The sequence below is a fragment of the Metarhizium acridum genome (genome assembly GCF_019434415.1).
Source record: "Metarhizium acridum strain ARSEF 324 chromosome Unknown scaffold_276, whole genome shotgun sequence".
Lineage (NCBI taxonomy): Eukaryota > Fungi > Ascomycota > Sordariomycetes > Hypocreales > Clavicipitaceae > Metarhizium > Metarhizium acridum.
In genome coordinates, this window is record NW_027094025.1 from 1,365,855 (window position 1) to 1,387,383 (window position 21,529).

The 21,529-nt window shown below is 49.0% G+C and overlaps 9 protein-coding genes across 10 annotated transcripts; 6 read left to right on the forward strand and 3 right to left on the reverse strand.

Annotated features, from left to right (window-relative positions):
* Nucleotides 1–769: 769 nt before the first annotated feature.
* Nucleotides 770–3,781, forward strand: J3458_022484 (uncharacterized protein). 2 transcript variants are annotated; one of them, XM_066123045.1, is made up of 3 exons: nucleotides 1,141–1,325; nucleotides 1,375–1,431; nucleotides 1,484–3,781. In XM_066123045.1, exon 3 carries the CDS (start codon nucleotides 1,803–1,805, stop codon nucleotides 3,288–3,290), a length of 1,488 nt encoding a protein of 495 aa, XP_065974718.1. In that variant the 5' UTR covers nucleotides 1,141–1,325; nucleotides 1,375–1,431; nucleotides 1,484–1,802; the 3' UTR covers nucleotides 3,291–3,781. The 2 variants fall into 2 exon arrangements, with proteins under 2 accessions (XP_007809645.2, XP_065974718.1); XM_007811454.2 differs by having other exon boundaries at nucleotides 770–1,325; nucleotides 1,375–3,781.
* Nucleotides 3,782–3,966: 185 nt separating this feature from the next.
* Nucleotides 3,967–4,779, forward strand: J3458_013421 (uncharacterized protein; the record flags this gene model as incomplete). Its single annotated transcript, XM_066120431.1, has 3 exons — nucleotides 3,967–4,158; nucleotides 4,222–4,520; nucleotides 4,569–4,779. The coding sequence occupies 3 exons, from the start codon at nucleotides 3,967–3,969 to the stop codon at nucleotides 4,777–4,779; spliced, it is 702 nt and encodes a 233-aa protein (XP_065974719.1).
* J3458_013422 (uncharacterized protein) lies at nucleotides 4,490–5,727 on the reverse strand. The gene is made up of 4 exons (XM_066120432.1): nucleotides 5,619–5,727; nucleotides 5,362–5,572; nucleotides 5,023–5,313; nucleotides 4,490–4,974 (listed from the first exon to the last, which is right to left on the reverse strand). Exons 1-4 carry the CDS (start codon nucleotides 5,706–5,708, stop codon nucleotides 4,745–4,747), a joined length of 822 nt encoding a protein of 273 aa, XP_065974720.1. The 5' UTR covers nucleotides 5,709–5,727; the 3' UTR covers nucleotides 4,490–4,744.
* A 1,282-nt stretch (nucleotides 5,728–7,009) lies between these two features.
* Nucleotides 7,010–7,738, forward strand: J3458_013423 (uncharacterized protein; the record flags this gene model as incomplete). Its single annotated transcript, XM_007811456.2, has 1 exon — nucleotides 7,010–7,738. The coding sequence occupies one exon, from the start codon at nucleotides 7,010–7,012 to the stop codon at nucleotides 7,736–7,738; it is 729 nt and encodes a 242-aa protein (XP_007809647.2).
* A 913-nt stretch (nucleotides 7,739–8,651) lies between these two features.
* Nucleotides 8,652–10,310, forward strand: J3458_013424 (uncharacterized protein; the record flags this gene model as incomplete). Its single annotated transcript, XM_066120433.1, has 2 exons — nucleotides 8,652–8,886; nucleotides 8,941–10,310. 2 exons carry the CDS (start codon nucleotides 8,652–8,654, stop codon nucleotides 10,308–10,310), a joined length of 1,605 nt encoding a protein of 534 aa, XP_065974721.1.
* A 2,189-nt stretch (nucleotides 10,311–12,499) lies between these two features.
* J3458_013425 (uncharacterized protein) lies at nucleotides 12,500–14,174 on the forward strand. The gene has a single exon (XM_007811459.2). It carries the CDS (start codon nucleotides 12,608–12,610, stop codon nucleotides 13,817–13,819), a length of 1,212 nt encoding a protein of 403 aa, XP_007809650.1. The 5' UTR covers nucleotides 12,500–12,607; the 3' UTR covers nucleotides 13,820–14,174.
* On the reverse strand, nucleotides 14,117–18,291 carry J3458_013426 (uncharacterized protein). The gene has a single exon (XM_066120434.1). The coding sequence runs from the start codon at nucleotides 17,776–17,778 to the stop codon at nucleotides 14,365–14,367; it is 3,414 nt and encodes a 1,137-aa protein (XP_065974722.1). The 5' UTR covers nucleotides 17,779–18,291; the 3' UTR covers nucleotides 14,117–14,364.
* On the reverse strand, nucleotides 18,274–19,482 carry J3458_013427 (uncharacterized protein; the record flags this gene model as incomplete). The annotated part of the gene is made up of 5 exons (XM_066120435.1): nucleotides 18,274–18,438; nucleotides 18,485–18,805; nucleotides 18,858–18,917; nucleotides 18,972–19,218; nucleotides 19,268–19,482. 5 exons carry the CDS (start codon nucleotides 19,480–19,482, stop codon nucleotides 18,274–18,276), a joined length of 1,008 nt encoding a protein of 335 aa, XP_065974723.1.
* A 609-nt stretch (nucleotides 19,483–20,091) lies between these two features.
* Nucleotides 20,092–21,480, forward strand: J3458_013428 (uncharacterized protein). Its single transcript, XM_007811461.2, has 2 exons — nucleotides 20,092–20,443; nucleotides 20,494–21,480. The coding sequence occupies exons 1-2, from the start codon at nucleotides 20,231–20,233 to the stop codon at nucleotides 21,280–21,282; spliced, it is 1,002 nt and encodes a 333-aa protein (XP_007809652.2). The 5' UTR covers nucleotides 20,092–20,230; the 3' UTR covers nucleotides 21,283–21,480.
* The last annotated feature ends 49 nt before the right edge of the window (nucleotides 21,481–21,529 follow it).

Consider the following 21,529-nt stretch of genomic DNA (forward strand, 5'->3'; position numbering starts at 1 on the left):
ATGTACAAAGTCAAAAATTGGGGGCCAAAAAAGGTAATAATCTGGTGCTCAAGGAGATAAGTAGCGTGGTGGCACTGCCTTGTTACGGCTCCAGGGGAAACTACCAGCACATGTCAGTCAGTGATCGAGAGACAGATCGACGGACAAATTTGCAGAAAACTCCATTTTCCGATTCATACCATGGATAACATGCGAAACCAAAGAACTCTCATCCACTGCATTTTTTTTAGCGATCCATGCCTGTTGCCTGCATTGTGCCGCGACATATCTGGTGTGCCACAGGGTAAGCGACGAGCAAGCACTCAACATCGGGAAAAGGTTGAAGATAATTCCCCGCCACTCTACTCCGTTCCTCAAGGCATTGGCGATTTCTGAAGGGGTCCGGTTTCCTGCGACTCGTAACTGGAAATTACCAGCTCCGGAGAAGCCAGCGTTCGCCGGGTTACCAGTACTTTGGCGGCGTAGGTACCTGGCCCCACGGGAATTGATTGGTGTGGTTACCAGTCACTCCAACGCCACGGCGGTTACTGGCATCCTTAGGTCTCGTCTTGGTGGGTTACCAGTCACAACGTTAGGGTACCTCCAACGTACGCCACAGCGGTTACCAGCATCCTTTGGGTCACGTACACTAGTAGTGGCCCCACCACAAGCAATGACCACCACAGGACAGCAGGCGCTTCCAGTTTGAGAATCAAGATCTCAAATACAGAGAGCACTCCAACCTGCTTGAGTCTATGCAAGGGAGAACTGGATGTATCAGCCCGGGATAGGCACGACGATACGACCCCCAAAACTTTTTATTCAGGCGGTTCTGATGAAATCCAATGAATGGCCAGAACGTGCTCAGATGACACCTCTAAGCGCCGAGCTAACTCAGCTTCCGATATGACAGAGGCGAGGCGACAAGGACCCTTCATACATTTCTTTTCCTCTTGTCCTTACCTTTGCCTCTCCAGCTGATGCCTAATTGACATCAAGCTGCGCCCCACAGCCAGCCGCAAACCAATCATATGACAGGAGATCCATTTGGCTCTGCACCGACTTCCTGTGACGCGCTCTCGGTATTTTGGTTGTTCCGTGTTGCAACTAGCTGACTCGACCCCAATATTAGGTAGCCGTGACAACACGCTTTGCACCCCGATCACGTATACCGTGGCACTACGCGGCGTGCGACCTCATCATGTCAGATCAGTCGAGATTGGGGCTCATCAATGAAAATCCAATACAAAATGGACTCGATGCCTTTCGCGCCCTGTTTACCTCGATTTGCACGAGCAGAAACCTTCCGTCTACAATAGACACGCTTCGTCAGCTTGGTGTTGAAGGTAATTTGGTAACTCACCAATGTCCATGTGATTCTGACAATACAGACAGATCTCCGCAACCTTGCACTCACCCTTTTTACATCTTTGCGAAACCTCCCAGTCTCAGGTTCGCTTCACTCGACGTCTGGGAGTGCCACCCTCCGCTCAGTCCTTCTCAGATTTATTACCGCTGTCGCTTCGGATAGCTTCGACTTCGATCGTATCAAGCCACTTCTCGAGATAGCAATCTCTGAAAATACTCAAGATGCACAAATCTGGGACTTTGTATCTACCGCAGCCGCCGAATCCACCCCTCCTCCCCGATCGATAGCATCTTCCCTCCAACAAACCCCATGCAGCCAAAACACGAGCAGTTTCGTGAACTCGTCAGAATACCGCCAGAATGTGGATCCTGTCCTTAAACTGGAACTCGAACATCTATACGTGGGACTTCCGAATTTCCATAAGTCTTTCTTTGGGGATATCCCAGAACTTGACATGGTTTCTGAGGCGGTCTTCCGCAAGTGTACCGAAGGTGACAGTCCACTTTTCAAGGAGGGTTGGAGTGGATGGCCAGCGGGCGCTAAAGAGAGCGACGTGCTGACTTGGATTGGCGGCTTGATCTCGCAGCTGGAAGCATTTGCAGACAACCGCATTCCGACTTCGGCGGCGAGACGAAAGCTGTTGGCCCAGCCGAAGACACCGTTGGAAGGCTCCACAGGCAAGCGCAGCATGGATATCGGCTTTGTGGACAGCGACATTATATATAAACCTGACACTACGGATTCAAGATATCGCTGGGCACACATCCTCGTTGTCGGCGAACTAAAAAGCAACCCAAAGGCCGACATAGCATCGGCTGCATGGATTGATCTTGCAAGGTATGCAAGAGAGGTACTCGCTGCTCAAGATACACGTCGCTTCGTCTTGGGATTTACTCTATGTGGGTCTCTTATGAGGGTATGGGAGTTCGACAGGCTTGGGGGGATCGCGTCCGAACAATTCGACATCAACAAGGAGGAAGGTGGGCTACAGTTTGTGGCCACAATTCTGGGGTTTCTGCGAATGAACGAGGAGATGCTTGGGTTTGATCCTACCATAGTAACAACCAGCGGCCAGAAATATATCAAGATCGAACGAAACGGTCAGACAGAATGTCTTATCATCGACGAGGTCATAAAGCGCGCACCATGCATCGCAGGCCGAGCGACAACTTGTTGGAAAGCTCATCGCAACGATGATCCACATAATCCACTTGTCATTAAGGACTCGTGGCAGTACGTCGACCGGGACGAAGAAGGCGAATTGCTCCAGGAAGCAACTGAGAAAGGCGTGACTAACGTTGCCCGATATTACCACCATGAGACTGTTCGTATCCGTACAGATGATGATGTTCGGAACAATGTCCGAAAAGGGCTGGACGTCACCAAAGCTACGAATTTCCAACCAAAACGAACACTGCCGTCGAACGTGGGCGGAACTGTGTCCCGAATATCACGCCAAGGGCGTAGTAGTAGTTCCGGGGTGAAACGGCCATCAAGTGAAACGGATGCCGCTCTGCCTCCGAGCAAGCGATCCTATTCAGCGTCTCCAACAAAACCCAACCTGGACGTACTGTCAAATCGGATACATCGACGTGTGGTTCTTCGAGACTATGGGGAAGCGATATACAAGGCAAGTTCCCGCGCAGCCCTGCTTGATGCGCTCGAGGGCTGTATTGAAGGTCACGAATCCTTACGCAAGGCTGGCTTCCTCCACAGAGACATCTCCATCAACAATCTCAGGGTGAATGAGGATAAGGTAAACCCTTCCTGGCGAGCTTTCTTAATCGACCTTGACCTTGCTATTCGAGAACATCGAGACGAGGCATCGGGAGCAATGGGAAAGACTGGCACTAGGGCGTTCATGGCCATCGGTGCATTACTGGGGGAACAGCATTCTTTCATGCACGATCTTGAGTCTCTTCTGGACATGCATTCATCATGACGGGCCAGATCAAGGCAGAGTAATGCGGCAATTTGACATGTGGAACTATGCGGACATGGAAGAGTTGGCGAAGCTGAAATTGGGCACGGTTGCAAAGGAGACAATTTTCGTGAAGACGATGACCGATAGTTTCACGGCATATTTCAAACCCTTCATCCCATTGATGAAGAGCCTGCGGAAAATTATTTTCCCAGGGGACAAGCCGTGGGAACGAGAAGACGAAAAACTTTACGCTAGAATGAGTGCGATTCTTCGCGGAGCCTGCGAGGAGTTTAGGGCGGTGGGCTAGTGAGGGTCGAGATCAACGAGATTCTAACATCAACACAAAATGATCTCACTTTTACATACATGCTCACTAAAAACCCAATTGTATCATTAACTACATGCACCGTACATTTCCTAACCTTTTAGTTTTATTGTATATTAGCTTTTCCCTCTTGGAGAGAAATATGATAAGCTAGTAAATGTAATGCTGAATTGATCGGTTGTAATGCATAAGAGACAGGGTCTTGTGGCCGAGGTAGTGATGCCGAGTTAATGATCAATGCAAGCACGTGACTGGAAAACCAAGGCCTTGCGGTTAGCCGTTAGCCTTTCGGGCATCACTCACTGCCCCTCAACACTGCCCCGCTGCATTTTTCATTAGGCAACGTCATATTTTCAAGCAAATGTCAAGATGGCGCCGGAACCCTCAGAGGTGGCAGCAAGGGAACTTGAAATGGCAAATGAGAAGCTCCTTGAAGACGGCTTCTTTAGACTTGAGGATCCTTCTCTTGGAGAAAGTTTAACTGAAATCGAGCGGCTCCGCTTTCGTTTCCACTCCGAATACGGCCTAGAATTTGGCAGAAAACACGTCCTTGATGACCGGGTAAGTCATAAAACAGGCTGTTAATATCAACTGACCTATCTCAGATCATCTAATCTTCTTTAGCTTATTAGATCTGTCAACAAAACTATCCTAGGTAAATGCGTCTTAGTACACTGGCTAAGATATGAAGAATACCCTGGCCACATACTTCACTTTAGACAGGGTGGTCCAAAGGCTGGCCGGCGATGTCTTCTTGTACATTTGATAGGCAAGGGCTCGCAAATAAGATATCGCCGCCAATCACATCTGCATGATCTACCAGCCGTAGAGAATAAGAAGCGGTCTCTGCATGAAACTTCCTCGGCAGCCTATGATGAAGCGGGTTGTGAGGCAGAAATTATGACATTTCCTGATGGCGGCAAGTGCGTTTACCATTGACTATGACCATTGCGTGTTCTGACGGTTCTCAGGGTGATTCTTGATGCTAGAGTTGGATACGAAATCAGACAAGGCTACGCTATCGTGTTTGAGTTTGCCGAACATGGCATTGCCTATGGCTGGAAAAAGATGATGCTTCCGGGGACGAAGGAATTACGTGACAAAGTTCAACAGATGCAAAGTAAAGATATTCGCGTAAACTTTGCCTTTAAAGAAGTTGCGGCGCAACAGATTGATAGCTAGAATCCACGAGACTTGTTCCATACTCAGGATATCCAGTTCCCTGGTCGTCCATAGGTGGAAAGTTTAACCAACTATTGATAGAAGCATTATAACCAATATCCGTCAATACAGAGTCGCTGTTCGTGTCAATTAGGGCGATATCATGTTGCTGTATCAATGGTGCGGTCAGTTGTGCTGCGGTGGTGGAGGATACATCTGTTTCAATGTTAGATATGCCGCTGATTGCTAGGGAGCGTCCAATACCTTGCAATGGTGCGTCTAAGCCTGATAGATTCGAGCTATTACGACAAGTTTCTATAGTTCCTGGTTCAAAACCGGCGGCTTCGAGCGATCTCTTTTTGTTGTTGTGGAACAGTCTCTCTGCCCGAACTAGTTCACTCTCGGTGATGCGAAGCAGTTCATTGCGCGATTCCTCTACATATACCCTTTTCCGGTCGTTCGGTATTGGCTCATGCTTGTCGATATGCTGAATATATGCACTCACAGTCGTGAACCTTTTGCCACATAGTACGCAGATCTCATCACAACCAATATCTAGTTCTGTTAGCAAGTTATTGATTCGGAGGGAAGAGGCCTCCATACGGGTTTGATAATGTCGCCGAAGTCGCTGTCGCGTTGTGAATGATTGAGAATGTCTATCGCAACTTGTATCCGGACAATCACGCGGCTTCCGCCGGCCAGCTCTCTCTGCCTCTTCGCGCTCACCGCAGTTCTCCTCTAAATCATCATTTTCACATGATATGGCATGATTCTGACATCTGGCAAGTTCGTTTCGGAGGTAAGGTTCTCGAGACTATGACAGGTCAGATTAGAAAGTGAATGTTTACTGGGAGACATGCCCTGTACTCTTGGATATGAGCTTCTAGTGCATCGTTTGTAGGGAAGTTAGCAGAGCATGTGCACTGACGACAGCCGACGTCGTTCGACATCTTATCGAGGTCATGAAGTGGCGAGGCGTTGTTGGAGAGGAGCTGGTGGCTTAAAGTGGGGATATCAAAATTCCGGCGCTGGACTACATTAATCCGATATGGCCGCAACTTAACCAACCGTTTTCGAAGAAACAAAATACAAGAGGGATTTAATCCGCTACGCTTCTTTTCGCTTCAAAACTAATAATTTCCAATCAAACCACATTGAGACATCCGCATAGCGCCATTAGACCTTGATTGCGGTCTCATAGCAAAATTTGAAACATGCCGACTCGAGGCGAGTGCGAGACCTGCAAAGGTAGAGGCGAGATTGATGGAAAGCCATGCCCTACTTGCTCCCAGGATTGAGACCTTGTACTAGGTTCGTATTGCCTACACCCCGGCTCCCGTCAACGTCTTCAGCTGCTGACAAAATGAAGGTTGTGTTTGATGCTGGCGAGCGTGAAGGATCGGATGGAGGTTGTGTATGTTCTCAGTGTACAGTACATAAGTTAAGGAATACGTAAGTTAAGGAATCTAAATATCGTCCTTTGATAAGTTGCAGCGTTGTACACAATATCCTTCAGCTATGAGGTTCCTGGCCAAGCATCATTATCGGCGGTACCCTCCTTCAAGTCCGTGAGAACATTATGCCCCACTTTCTCGAACAGGTATCATTAACGACGGTACCCTCCCTCTCGATTCACAGGGATCATAATCGAAGATACCCTCCATTCCGGCAAATACGGACTAAAGTTTCTCCAACAATTCCATTAAGGCTGCAATTGTCAAGCAAAGATAGATGAATATCAACTCGTCTTGAACAGGAAATTCGTATCAATGGGCAGATTCCAGTACAGCAGGACAAAGTCCGAACGACCAAGGTCAAGGCATATTTCTTTCACCACAGCTGATGGCTCATTGCTGTGTACACTTGGAGCATGCCAGATGTTCCAAGGGCTGTCTCAGCCATGCATGCGACCACTTGATCTGTCAGTTGCACCGTAATGCTACGTGCAGGAACGGCGTTATGTCTGACGGATGCGTGTTGGTTATAACCTTGTTCCATGAATGTAATTCGTTGATCATGACCACGCAATATGACGGTGGAGAAGAACGGCAGGCGTTGCTTTGAGGAACGAGCTGTGCGAAATCTACATAAGGCCAACTTATTCCTCTCTATTCGAAGCTCACAAAACGAAAGCAACAGTTCCTTGACGACTTTTTGCCCTAACCTCGCTCTGCACTGAGGACCGCAAATTAACATAACAACCCTCATCCACGACTAAGCTCAGCCACCCCATATATCGTCATTTGGCAAGATGCCTTCTCGTGTACAAGATATTCGCTCGGATAAATCAATGACTATCATCCCCGCGGATGTATCCGAAACGATGACTCACAGACTTCTCTCTTTACAAGATTCGACAGAATCTTCAGCTGGTCTGCCTTCTGGGATCCAAAGTCTTGATCTTGACAATGAAAAACCTGATGGACACACCAGCAATGATCCAGGAGACCTGATTCCAATGCCATTTTGGGACATTAGCCAGGATGTGCCCGCAAGTTCTGTCCTTGAGAGCTGGACAGAAGAAGACCGGCTGAAGTTTGGAATTCACGAGGGCATGGACGTAAACCACGGCCTTCCGCCTTTCGACGAGAATGTTCGTGAATATCACACAGCAAAAACAGCATCTAGTAAGAGAAAGTCTGATGATGGTATCCATGACTCTACCGAGAGCTACGGCGGCATAAACGTTACATTTGGTCTTCCTCCATGGATTGAAACTAAGTTCAGCGAGACAGGAGAAACGTCGGAAAAGAACAGCAATCAGTACCATTTTGGCGCACCATTCATCCAAGTTTCTAGCCTTTCTCCAACTCCACCCCGCAAAGATACGGATTGCAAGGCTTTGCGGTCTGTCTCGTTGAGTGCTGTTGGTACCCCCACGGTGGCGGAATCCCGCACTCTGCCTCTTGCGGAGACCAAAGATACTGCAGCAACTGGGAACACTGACATCGACCCCCCCCTGCTCTCGCAAGATTCCTAGCGCCTCTGAACGGCTGGAGTCTTCATTTGCGCTGCGGGATGTATCGATAATTCCTTGGACTGACTGTTACCCCGACGATCCCGATAACGCTAGAGAACTTGCAACAAGTACCGGTTTTTTACACATGCTACTTCAGACAGGCAAGTTCTCGATGAAGTCGATGCTACTCAAGATAGTCACAACTTCAGGGTCGAAATGGAACCCCAACCCAATGATTCCGTAAGGGCATCGAGCGTGACTGACTCGGAGCGTGCTGATGAGTCTGGTTGGGTAAAAGTGGAAATAGAGACAGAGAATCCGGACCAAACGGAAAATGTATAAGGAGAGTTGTGGTGTCCGTCATCAGTATAAGGGCACTATCTATTGAATCGCGACATCTCATTTCCTATGACTTTGTTTTGTTAGAAATCTTCTAGCATCCACTCATTTAGTTGAATATATATACCAGTATTTCCTCTTGACAACATGGTCTGGGACACGAGATTCACGCTGTGTGGCTGATAAGCAAGGAACATAAGCGAGGATGATGTTGCCAATGAGGGGTACCATAAACTTATCTCACAGGCCGCATGGCCGCATGAGCGGAGATTTGGAGGCATGACGAGGCCTTGGTGGCAGAGCTACGAAGTACGTGATGTCGAGTACGAACGGGTATATAAAGGGTCCCCCCCCTACGATGCTGCATGAAATTTTTTGAACTTTTTTCATCGTCCCTCACAAATTCGCCGTCCTCGACTTGTAAGTGGCGCTGGCGGTCATACCTTGTATTCCTTAAGTTTGCCAGGAGGTAGGTCGGGCCCCCTTACCTCGATGTTAGTCACACGGACGGACTGACCGAGTTCGTGTGCTTTCACCTCCATAGCTTCAACCTCGCAGACTTTCTAGAAGCTCTCTTTTACACTATACCGGCATGATGGCACAAACTGCGGGAGTCTGTTCCTTTCTTGATCATCCGTGGACTTTGGAGGATGTGATATCGATCCCGTCCGATTCCGACTCTGACACAGATAGTGATGTCGAGGTGGTGGAACAAGATGTCCCGCGCGTGCACTTGGTACACAATCAACACCCTGAAGACTCGCTTCCTTCTATCTCTGAGATTATGGCGTCACTGATTAACGTCAGACATGATCCAACAGAAGCAACGGGTAAGCAATTGCAAACCAAATTCCAATGTCCGGCAATGCCTAACACGATCCTAGGGAGCTCATCTGAGGATCTTTGCTTACCAGATGAGTGGGAAAGTCCCAATTCATTAACCTCAGACTCTTCGAGAAAGGTGATTTCCCCCTCAATGGCTCTCGAGAGTCCGGGGGTCACCGCCGACTCTAACATGTTGGTGTCTCCGCCAATACAACAACATGATGATGGAGCAAGCGTGGTGTGGCCCACTCCTATCCGAAGACCTTGTGTCGTCTCAGCGGCCTCCGAGTGTTGTTCAGTGCTGTCCACAACTGCGTTGCCTCCGAGGGATCAAGCACTGCACCATGAGAAACAAGATCCTCCCAGCCGATCGACGACCCACCTCGTCCAGCCTTCTCAATCGCAGAATTGCAGTGCCCTGTTTTCACACAAGTTCGTCCAAACTCATAGCATCAATATTGGCCATGGCCATATGGGAGAAGTAGTTCCGCAAAGCGACAACGAGCTGCCCAGTGTGGCTCGGCCCGCCTCAGTCAAAACACCTCCGTCGGCATGCAGCCACCCAGTCTCGCATCGAGAAGCTTTGACGGAGGCCATTCAGAAACACCAAGCCGCTGATGATATTTTGCCCCTGGATTCTTGCCCTAGCTCGTCGCCAACTCGTCAAGGACGGGACGACGAGCGCCAGACAAGCATCGATGCAGACGGCACAGCGAGCCAGCTGGATGAACCCTGCGAAGAAACGGAAAAGCGGTCAACTAGTCATCGTGGTTCCGGAATAGCTTACAACCTTCGTCCTCTCCCGCCCAAAAGGCAACTCACCGCGGAACAAAAGGACGGCGGGATTGACGAAAAGCTTATGCCACAACGCAAGCGTCGCAAGCTTGTGTCCCGTCAGCCCAAGAAGCGTAATTCACAGCAACGTTCGGACCTACGTTCGGACCCTACGCGAAATCGAGAGGCACGCTTGCTGAGGAGTACGACAAAAAGCAACGACAACGAGTTTGTTGCAAACAAAAAACCGCCTGTTCGTTCCGGTGTTGTCAGCCACGAGGCATGGCCACTTGGCCAGCCGGTCCTAAGGTGCACCAGAGAGAATGGCACTGCGATGTTCCAGCTACAATTTACCAGTGACATTTTGTGGAATACGTTGGTTGCCCAGAACGATCCAGCCCCAAAAGGTCACCGGACACCGAACAAACTCCAGGATCGGAGACCTAAAACCGGAAAGGAGAAATCCAACCAATGTACGGCGAATACAGCGCAGGAGTCTATCCAGGCCGCCTATCCAAGTGTCTGCCCCGACCTTTTACCGAATGGATTGCCTGCTTGCTCGGTGGAGGCGACACACTTTCCTGGTGAAATGGTCCGATGCCACCACGACGTGGGAGCCGAGAAAACACATCATAGACCAGGGAATGCTGAATAGCTTTGAGGCAAGTTGGCGAGGCTTTGACGCAGGCGTGGATGTTTTGAAAGCCCGACAGAGAGCTGGAAGACGCCAACAGCTTTTACGTTGGCATGGTCGACCGTCTAAAGAGGATACGTGGGTATACGATGAGTTTCTGAGTCCGCAGTTGATGGAAAGGATTGAAGCAAACGAAAGAAATGGCCCTCAGTTTTGAAACTCTGGTTCGGGTTGGTTACGTATTTCTGCCACAAACCCTCTCACGACGATACTTACCTTGGTCTATCCAGCTAATCAGGTAATCGAGCAATCCCTGCCGCGTTAGGTAGTTTCGCTACTTTAGTGCATTGGTGCCAGTCGATAGTCTGAATGCGCATGCTTTAGTGTTTCTGAAGTGTCCTTTCATTTAATTGAACGATCTTTGATACGTTTTATGGCAGTGGCTGATATATTCCGAGGCGAATGAAAGAGCAAGTGATAATTATGAGCTCCGAGCTGCAGGGCAGTGCCGTGGTTTATCGCAGGCGTGCTTAAAATACTGGTAGCGACTACTTCATCGTTCCTAGTGCGTTCGACTCAATCATGTAGCTACTGCAGCTACCAACAACCGCTAATCGGGCATCTAGTGGGCGCAAGATTACCACTAACTTGCAGACTTGCGCTACTAGCACCTACAACTTTCCCCCAAATGGGTGCCAGTAACCTTCGTCGCTCAGGTACTGGTATGACGGCGCTACCAGCAGGCCAGCGGCACAGGTTGCTAGTATTCTCTGTTACATATTTGTGGTTTGAAGGACAATATGGACCCTCAAATAACCGTGATAGCTGTAATAACTGTAACGATCGTGAGTGTGTCGAATAACTAAAAAATATGCTATAGCTTTGTTCGAGAAAATCAGTGCACAGTACTACTTTGATAACAGACTGCCAGACAATATCCTCTAGTGGAAGGCGGTTGGCAGAAAAATTGGGCATGAGGAGGTCCCGGTTACCGTGGCAAATTACGTCGAATTCTATCCAAATCCGCGAGGACGGTTGGTGTCGGACCAATTGAGATGCCTTAGTATACGATGTGTTGACAGCTGTTGCTGCATACAAACATCAAGCATCTGGTGGAATGCACTTCTGCTCCTTGAAAACGGGCGTGTTCCAACCCAGAAACCTACCGCCAAGTGTCTGTTTACGTTTTACAAATCGAGATTCGTTTCTAAAGTGCGGGGCCTAAATTCCAAAGACACCTGTGCTGGCCCGTGGCAAGTGTACCATTAAGCTTCACAGTGATTATAGATCTTGGAAAATGAGGAACCCAGATGGGATTAAGCAGAAAGACTACCTTGACCTCACGAATAATTCAAAGTTACTAGCAGCCTTCCATGACCTCCTTCGAAACGACTATACACAAACAATGTGCGCTGCTGGAGAAGCTTTTGAAGACAGCCTTACTGGAGGGTCACTCGCTCGATCTAGATGGGAGGCGGAAAATGTAGATAAATGGTCCTTGCCGGAGGAAGAGTTACTACCCTACATGGCGCCTACGTGCCACAGTCATGTTCGCGGTGAGGCTTCACCGTGACTGCCAGCGTAAGCTATCTATTGCCTTGAAGGCGGTATCATAAGTTCCTTTTCTCTTCCTCATCAATTTAGTTGTTCGCAGTCCCAGCGCTTCCGACCTGCTACTTGTGTCGTGCGGCCATGTATGAGTGCGACCCATTAGTTGCCCACCCCCTGGCGATTAATAGGCGGACGGGGCCCCGTCCCTCTAAAACTGGACGGGATCCCGTCCAATTGCCAGTTTAGGTATCGCGCCTCCGCTTTCGGTGCCGCCCAACGCGTCGCGTTTGCAAATCAATTAAGTTTCGTTTACAACGCGTCCTGATTCATTGGCTTACGTCTATAAAAGACACAAACTCCTCTACTGAACATGGCCTCCAATTCCTACCTTTTTTTTATTACTCCGGAGACAAGACGTCATCTCAACTATTCCCGCGCGCATGTCTGCCTCAATTGACTAGTTCTTGCCCTAAGCGCCTTGCACATCTAGAACCTTGATGTCTTCAGCAGTAATATTATAACCAGTGTGGCTGACAGTCAAGCTCGAACTTGACATTTCTCAATCAAGTTCGACTTCTCGTCAAGTCAAGTTCTCAATTCAAGTTTGAAGTAGCCATCCAATCAATCTCATGGCTTTGAAATTTCTCTCCGCCGTCCGCAGACCGCTTAGCATATCGGAACTCTCATGGGCTGTGACTTTGGGCTTGGCTGGGGATGGTGTAACAAGGATCGAATCTCTAACCGACCTTGTAGATCATCACCGAGTCATGAGTCTGATCCAACCGTTCATTTCTCATATCGATTTTAGAGACTTGAAGAAGCGTCAGGTTCGGCTACTACACCTATCGGTAAAGGAGTTTATTACGAAGTCACTAGTTTCTCCTGGGACACCAAATAAACTATCATCCGAGTTCTGCACAGAGATAGTAGAGGCAGAGTTACTGAACACCTGTGTCAGATATCTTCTACTAGAGGAGATTGACCAGAGGCGCCTTTTCTCTGACGAGCAGCTCGCTATTGAAGCTCTACCGCAAGAAGTCGACCTATTTAATGACGATATCAAATCCAACAATTACACTACTAGCTGCACTTGGGATGAATGGGAGAAAACTATGATTCGCTACGACCCGACTGAGCGTGGCTTCGGGGAGTTCTTCGTCTACGCTTCATGCTACTGGGTTGAACACTTGAGCATGATCACTAGGCCGTCCCTGCTAGAGTTGGCGAGCATCGAAAAGCTATGCCAGCCCGGTTCTACTAGGATTCACAATTGGATTGAGCAGAATCGTCGGCCTGGCTGCGTCATTCTGCCAAGGTTCGAATTTGACCCTAGTTTGTATGACCCCCTTGGTATTACCGCGCTTTTTGGCTCACCGGAGATGTTTCGCCATGTGGTTGAGAGTTGGGACTTTAGTAATGAAAATTTCTTGCCTGAGTCAAATATGCGGGCTGCTGACCAACTCATTCGATGGGGTGATATATCTAGGCTGAGGATGCTTCCTCTCGATGAGAGAGCTAAGCATCAGGTTCTCATTCTCGATTTCTTCCAGCTAGCCATTAACCAGTGGTATAGGCGTAAGGCTGACTTACGATGTCAAAGTTGGGACGCAGTTTTTGACCTCGTTGATGACATCCTGGACGCAATAATACAGGAAAAGTGGGCAAAGGAGCTCCTTTGCGCGGCTGCCGGGAAGGGCTGTATGCCGATGATCCGGCGTTTGGTAAGCAGAGCTAGGATCAACAAAGAGCTGGAGAGGGAACTGCTACGTCAAGATTTTCGCTACCCTTACGAGGCAGTATATACCAATGCAGTGCATCAATCAATTGATGAAGCTATGAAGGGGGATCACATCGAGGTGGTCGAGTATTTATTAGACCAATACGGTACTGAAGCACACCTCCCAAACTCCAACTCACACGAGAAGGATGCTTTGCATCTGGATGTTGAGAAATGCGGCCCCGACATGCGAAAACATTAGGCATCTCGCTTGCCCGGGGATTTGGATCCGGACGATAAGGAAGGAACGACACCCTGGCACCAGATTCAGAAGATTCCTTCGGTGTCACCCGGAGAATTTGAAGCGGATGTTAGGGCAGAGGTTTCAGGCTATGGACTCGCTTGTTAAGGAATTCCTAATATTTCCAACTAGTATTGAAACATATGTCAGGTCCCAGGAACAATGGATTGGTTTACCAATTGACACATAAAGGCGAAGATTCCACTGAATTAGCACTTCCCTGACGGTACACCGAATGAGAGAATTGTCTTAAATGACTGGTCTAATTTGAGTTTTCTGCAACGTAGTGTTTACTTCTACCGATTATAATTGAATACGCTTTGAATTATTCATTCTACCAACAGCAAATTGGCTTCAGGCGACCGTCCCATGGACTAGAATAGCATGATTTTGCAGATGCATCTTATGCGAGAGAGTCATATCGTAGACGTGACATACTAGGTTCCATCGTATTGTGACGATAGGGCCATTCCGTTCTATCTGCCCGTTGTCGAGATTCTCATCCATCAAACAGGACTGGCAGGAGGGCAAGCTCTGCTCCCACGGCCGGTTGATGGAAAGTCTGCTGGCCTCGCCGCGTTAATCTTGGCCATGATATCGGTGTGTTGATTGTCCATAGAAACTCTTCTGATACCCTCTGGCATGTTGAAGCAGCAGTTGTTATCCTCACTGTACCAACTTAAGGGTTCATTGAAGCTTCTAGAGAGTAAATTCTTGTAAAGCGATGCGACGCAAGGGCTATTGAGAAAGGAACAATACAATTTTCCGTGTTTTTGCACTCCATCAAGTAAGGCTTGGGTGGCGGCTCGCCGCACGTACACATCCTGGTCGTCGAGCCGTGCCGCCACAGCCGTAAGCATCTTATTGGGCAGGGCTGGTTGCCCACCTAAGGCCTCGACAGCGGCCTGTCGCACCCACTTATTCTCGTCGGCAAGTCGTGCTGCTATAACCGTAAGGATCTTATTAGATAAAGCTGATTGCCTACTTAAGGCTTCAAGAGCGGCCATTCGCACGTCCTCATTCTCGTCGGTAAGTCGTGCTGCTACCGCTGTAAGTATCTCGTTAGATAAGGCCGATCGCTCACCTAAAGCTTCAACAGCAGCCTCTCGCACGTTCTCGTTCTCGTCGGTGAGTCGTGCTAGTATTACCATGAGGATCTTCTTAGGTAGAGCTAATCGCCTACCTAAGGCTTCAATAGCGGCACGTCGCACGTGCCGGTCCTTCTCGTTAAGCCGTGCTGCTATGGCCGTGAGCATTTTGTCAGGTAAGGCTAATTGCCTACCTAAGGTTTCGATAGCGGCGTATTGCACCTCCTCGTTCTTGTCGTCAAGTCGTACCGCCACGGCCGTGAGAATCTCGTCAGGTAGGGCCGATTGCCTACCTAAGGCTTCAATGGCTGCTTGTCGCACGTACACATTCTCGTTATCGAGCCGTGCCGCAATAGCCGTGAGAATCCCATTAGATAGAGCCGATTGCTCACCTAAGGCTTCAACAGCAGCATCTCGCACGTCCTCGTTCTCGTCGGTAAGTCGTGCTAGCATTACCATGAGAATCTTATTAGGTAGGACTAATCGCCTCCCTAAGGCTTCGACGGCAGTACGTCGCACGTGCTGGTCCCTGTCGTCAAGCCGTGTCGCTACGGCCGCAAGAATCTCGTTAGGTAGGCCCGATTGCACACCTAAGGCTTCGACAGCAGCCTGTCGCACGTACTTGTCCTCGTCGTCAAGCCATGCCGCTACGGCCGTAAGCATCTCGTTAGGCAGGACCGATCGCCTAGCTAAAGCTTTAATAGCGGCATATCGCACATCCCCATCGTTATAGTCAAGCCATGCTGCTATAGCCGTAAGGATCTCGTTAGGCAGAACCGATTGCCTTCCTAGGACCTCAACAGCGGTCATTTTCACGTTCTCATTCTTATCGGCAAGCCGTGTTACCACTAGTGTAAGCATCTCGTGAGGCAGGGCCGATCGCTCACCTAAGGCTTCGAGAGCGGCCTGTCGCAAGCACTCGTCATCGCTATCAAGTACGGCGGCAAGGATCTCGTTAGGCAGAGCGGATCGCCCACCTAAGGCTTCGATAGCTGCCTGTCGCACTTCCTCGTTCTCGTCAAGACGTGTCGCCACGGCCATAAGCATCTCATTAGGCAGAGGTGATCGCCCTCCTAAGGCTTTGCCAACGTGCTGTTGCACGTACTTGTTCTCGTTATTGAGAACAGTCGCAAAGATCTCATTAGATACGACCAATCGCCCACGTAAGGCCTCGACGGCAGCACGTCGCACGTCCTGGTCCTTGTGGTCAAGCCATGCTGCCACGGCCACAAGGATCTCGTTAGACAGAGTCAATTGCCCACCTAAGACTTGGATAGCGGCCATTCGCACGTCCTCAATCTCGTCAGCGAGCCGAACCACTACCGCCATGAGTATATCGTTAGGCAGGGCCGATTGCCCTCCTAAGGCTTCTACAGCGGCCTGTCTCATGTCTCGGTTCTCGTTGTCGAGCCAGGAAGCTATCAGCTTAATGTTACTTCGCGGAATTGAGGGTCGTTTGGCTAGCGACCGTAGAATTGTTTTCTGATCATCAGCAGACCCTTCACGTAAAGCAGTGTTCAGGGCCAGCTCGGGAAACTCAGCTTCGCTTGCAAGGTGCGGACGATGGTTGAAATTACACTCAAACAGCAACCACTGGGACAGCCTTTGTTCGAGGACCTCTCGCATTGGCAAGTGACCGGATATTTCGCTCAAGCAATGCATGACCAGTCTTTGATGCGTAGGACCTAAAAGGTCGAGCGGTTCTTCCTCGATTATATTCACGAAGCCAATAACCTGGCTGCCTGCGTCAAGCAAGCCGGCAACAAAGCGCCAGAAGACGTCGTAGCGCGCAGTATATTTATGTTTCCGAAGAAACTCTACAGGATGACTTGGCTTTGTATCCGTCTCCTTATTGCAAAGTGCAAGATACTCAAGTTGCCGTCTATCCTTCCAGTGCCGCACGAAATACGACGCCGCAAAATACTCTTGAAAGGTTAGGTGTATAAAGTGATAATCTTGGTTTTCAGCTCTTAGTGATGAGTCCGAAGTTCTTATGACAGAGAGTCGTCCAAGGATCTCATCAAGGGGCATATTGAACTCAAATCTCGCGGAAATTTCGTCTCGATGCGTTGGCGTGAAATCTATTATGTCGCTATGCAGCCCGTTGAAGGCCAGACACTCAAGCAGCCTGATCTCATCATTGACACTACGTTGGATTTCGGCGGTGCGAGCTATCTTATAGCTTCCAACCTGCTTCTCCAGTCGCCCAGCATCCTTCGCCCACAACCTTTGTACGATGGCTTTGTATATGCCGGTCATGGTATCAGGCACATTTCCGGGTTCCAGGTCGTCCCAGGTATAACAAAGCGCATCCAGCTGAATTGGGATCCGCACGAGACCATGAATTAGCCAATGCGCGTGAAGGAAGGACTGGACTTTGTTGACTTTGTCGCGGTCAGTCTTAGCTGTTTCCGGGTCAGTAAAAGACTCTTCGATATATTCCCTCACTTGATCTGGGTAGAACCCGATCGTTTCCAATTCGTGATCAAGAGGTTGGATACAAGATGGAAGGCTGGCGTTGGGCCTGGATGTAATGATAACGTTTGGCCGATTTAGCAGGACCATGAGAAACCGGGACATAGCATCATATCCGCCCAAGAACTGTGATACTTCATCCAGGCCGTCGAGAAGGAATAGAGTCTTGTCGACAGTGGCCTCTAAAACATGACATAATGCTTCAGCGAATTCCGGTTTAGGGTACGGCAGAGAGAAATACTCATGGCTAAGAAGATGTTCAAAATTATACGCCGGTAGCTGGCGTCTCTCTTTTAGCTTCAGATTCCGCAGAGGCACCCAAAGAATGCGGTCGAAATATTCGTCCATTCGTTCCATGTGCCTTTAGTAAACTCATGGACAATCTTTTTGCACAAGGTGGTCTTCCCAATTCCCGCGCGTCCTCGAATCAAAATCCTTCGTGGTTGCATTAGTCGGCCGTCGCGACCCTTGCGTTCGTTGAATAATGTCGCTAAGTCAACTTGTGACGTCTTGTCTAGCGTTTCAACTTTCTGTCGAGTGAAGATTGAAAACGGGGAGGCCTGGGGGGTCGAATCTGCCTCCTTGGATTCTTCCTCTAAGCGATTTTGTCCTGGCTTTTTTATAATGGCGAGATTGATGTAGCACCTGTCCATCGGCAACAGGGAGCCTGAGAGTCGTTCAATCTTGAGCTTGTTGGCAGTATAGTGCTTGTTTCGGATCCAGGCGTCAGGCCCTGCAGAACTGGTTGGTTAGCCGGTTCCCTCCATTTGCAGCTACGGAATCCGACAGGGAAATCTCATGATTTTCAATCACAGCGTAACGCTCTGGTAGGATCATAAAGAAATGTATTCGCTAACCTGACTGTATTTTCTGGTCGGCAATCTCTTTCAAGCTATATGATACAGTCTGGAATGCGATGTCATCCGGCCCTGAAAACTTGTTCAACAGCGCATGCCTGACGGGTAACCCAACGCGGAGGTTGCTGAAATCAAGACAAGCTGAGTATTTCGGAACGAGCTAATTTAGTTAGTGATTATAATGTCCGAACGTCGGTATGACTTACGATTCCGTGATCCCCCGAGCTTTTTTGTGTCTCGTAAAAGCAGTAGATGGAATCCTTGAAAGTAGAAGCCTTGGCCAATTCACAGAACTCTTGGACGGCGTCGTCGAGTTGTTTACGTTCTTGCTCATTCCTGCTAAGGTACTTAATAAGCTCGTTGGCTGTTTCACCACCCATCGATTCAGCTACTTTGAGACGCAGCTGTGCTGCAGTCAAGAAGCCATCGCTACTGCCTCGAAAAGGGGTTCCTAGAAAAGTCACACCGACGGTCGAATCGAGGATGCGCGAGTACTTGCTGTGGCGTCCAGATGCCCGGTGCAGCGCCTTAAAGGAATAAGTGCCTGTTCAAAAATGCAGTGAAGAATTATACGCCCACCTTGCAAAGCAATAAGCCGCCAAAGCAAGAGGCAACGAAAATGATAGGCCGATTGTGAGCCTCCATCTGCGGCGTTAAATCATCTTATCAAAAATAGAAGCCAAAGAAGCTCACCTCTTCTCTTTGCATCTGCAGTTGTAGCAGTAGTCCGTCAGCATGGCCGAGTAAGCTTTCGGTCGCCGCTTCGCGGTCGAAATTCGCGTTCCAGTCGTACGTGAAGATCCGAGCGGTTGAAATTGTTGAAGGCAGCATGTCCGGATCTTGCAGCCAGTGAACGACTCCATCCGTTTCATCACGGCCGTTTTTAAATCTCACCCAAGTTTTCGGTGAGTGAGTGTCCAAGCCATGGATAGCAACGATGCTACAATCCGTTAGCTGAGTCGGACAGGATGGTATGTGATTAGACCGACTCTATGTCAATTTTTCTTGAAGTGTCACTTGGATTGGGGTATACTTGGTTTAGTCCCAGCTTTCGTGGCAGCGCATTTGCGAGCTGTGGAGGCTTGCTTGTGCTGTCTGCCCTCGTCCTCTTATTTGGAGGTACGTTGAACGACGGTCCCGCATTATTGGGTTGTTGGAGATTGCTTGTGCTACTACTTACCCTCGCCCTTTTCTTTGGCGGCATGTTAGGTGATGTTGATGTGCTGCCGGCTCGATAAGCCCGAAGTCTAGAGCTGAGGCAAACAAAGCGAAGATCTGCCCGGAGGAAGAAGAGCTCAGGAACTCCTCAATCAAACTAGGCAACGAACTTCTAATGCTGGCAGAACGATGGAAATAAACGCCAGTATGACGTACAAGTTGCGTGAGGGAGAGGAAGTAGTGTGCTCCTGTTCTGGTCAGCCAGTAGTGTCGATTGGCCCGCGTCTCATACGGAAAAAACGAAGGGGGGGTTATCTGGCAATAAGAAGAGCAACAAAAGCTGCAAGAGCACAGCCCAGAGTGAGCATCGCCCCGTAGCTAGGATAATTTTTGTTCAAGCCGCGTCTTGGGCGAAAGAGGGGTAAGGCCTAGGCCTATGTCGGCCAATAAACACAACGCGAAGAGTGAGGTTCTCAATACCCTGCAGTAGCTCCCGATGTCACAAAAGCGGAAGGCACCGGAGTAGATGTGGAGCTTAATTTTAAACCACAGGGCATGTGCTCAATTTGTGGAGCCACAATGAAAGACCAGAGAGTGGCGCAGCACGCAGATAAAAGCTCTGTTCGGGCTTGGCATCACAGCAGAAGTGTAGCAACCGCTGGTTACTCAAGTTATCAATTGCCTACTCAAGACTTATATGTAAACGGCGTGCTGAGCAGGATAACAATGACATATTAAGTCTTAATTCTTCCTCGATAAGTAATTTGCAACCCCTTGAGCGTTCCCGGATTGCTATGGCGCTCTCAACGAGAGATATTACGGACCTAAGCGGGAACACTCTTGAAGTTACTTGGATCGGACCTCGGAGAGTGCTCCGTAGACGCGATGGCAAGAACATGCTCCCAGGCCATGCTCATGCTGACCTACAAAGCCCAACTCTTTTGCCTTACCTCCGACGTGCACTTATACCATTCCATCTTGATAAGCTATCACCTCGTCTTTGGCTGGTTAGTGCCGTTCTTCTTCACGCAGAGACCCTACTGACACAATATTTCAGGTATCAACGCCGCATTATGCACATATCTCGCCGCTACACCATCAAGCCGTTCGTGGGAGGGACGTGATTTTGACAGAAAACCCGCATCTTCACCTTGTCTGGTACTACGATCGTATATTTATTAAGCCCATCCCGCCTTATATGCTATCTCGCGCCTTCTGGGAATACATTGAGGTTGCGGACAGGGAGCTGTTTGAAGCCGCTGCGGGCTTTATGCGGACATACCGGTTCCTTATACAGGTTGACCTTGATTTCCGTAGGGCCGCAGAAGATATGGGGCTCATACCTACCAGCTCATGCAATGAGCGTCTAACATTTGAAGAATTTGCTGCGTTCATCACTCCATTTGCAGATCTACCTGATAAGTGTGTCTCGCCTCGGTATCAATACGGAGAGCTCCGATTGACGCGGCTGAATTGGCTAGCGAGAATTTTTCTTGAAAAACTCACCTTTCACCATATCAATGCCCAGTGGGGTTCTTGCTTAAGCCGCATACTGGCACCGTTCATCGCGATATTTGTTATGTTATCGACCATATTAAGCGCTATGCAGGTTGAGCTAGCTGCGCAATCTTTGCCGCATGAGTCAAGCGAATTGCCTCCCTTTGCTGAGGCTTCACGTCGGTTTTCAGTTCTCGTTCTTTTTCTGGTCACTCTGGTTCTTCTGTTTTTCTTGGGACTCGTCATTTTCATGTGTTGCCATGATTTGTGGTTTGCGAGATCAGTGTTACGCAGGAAGCACAGGGCACAAACTCAGAAGGCTGGAGAGATGAAGTCTGGTGTCACGTAATGATAGATTCGATGGTCCTTGAAGCACCGCGTCAGTCTCCTCTACAGTTAGTCCTTGGGAAGTTATTCACACGGTCCCGTCCATCCTCGTTCTTGTCCTGCACAGTACGAGAATGGAATACGAGAGAGATGGGAGTGTCATACCCCTATCCTTAAGTAAATATGTATCTGAACTCTATTTGTGTGAAAAAGATATGCACCTCCACTTCTTCCGTGTCTGATTTCAGCGTGTTATAAAAATAGCATGG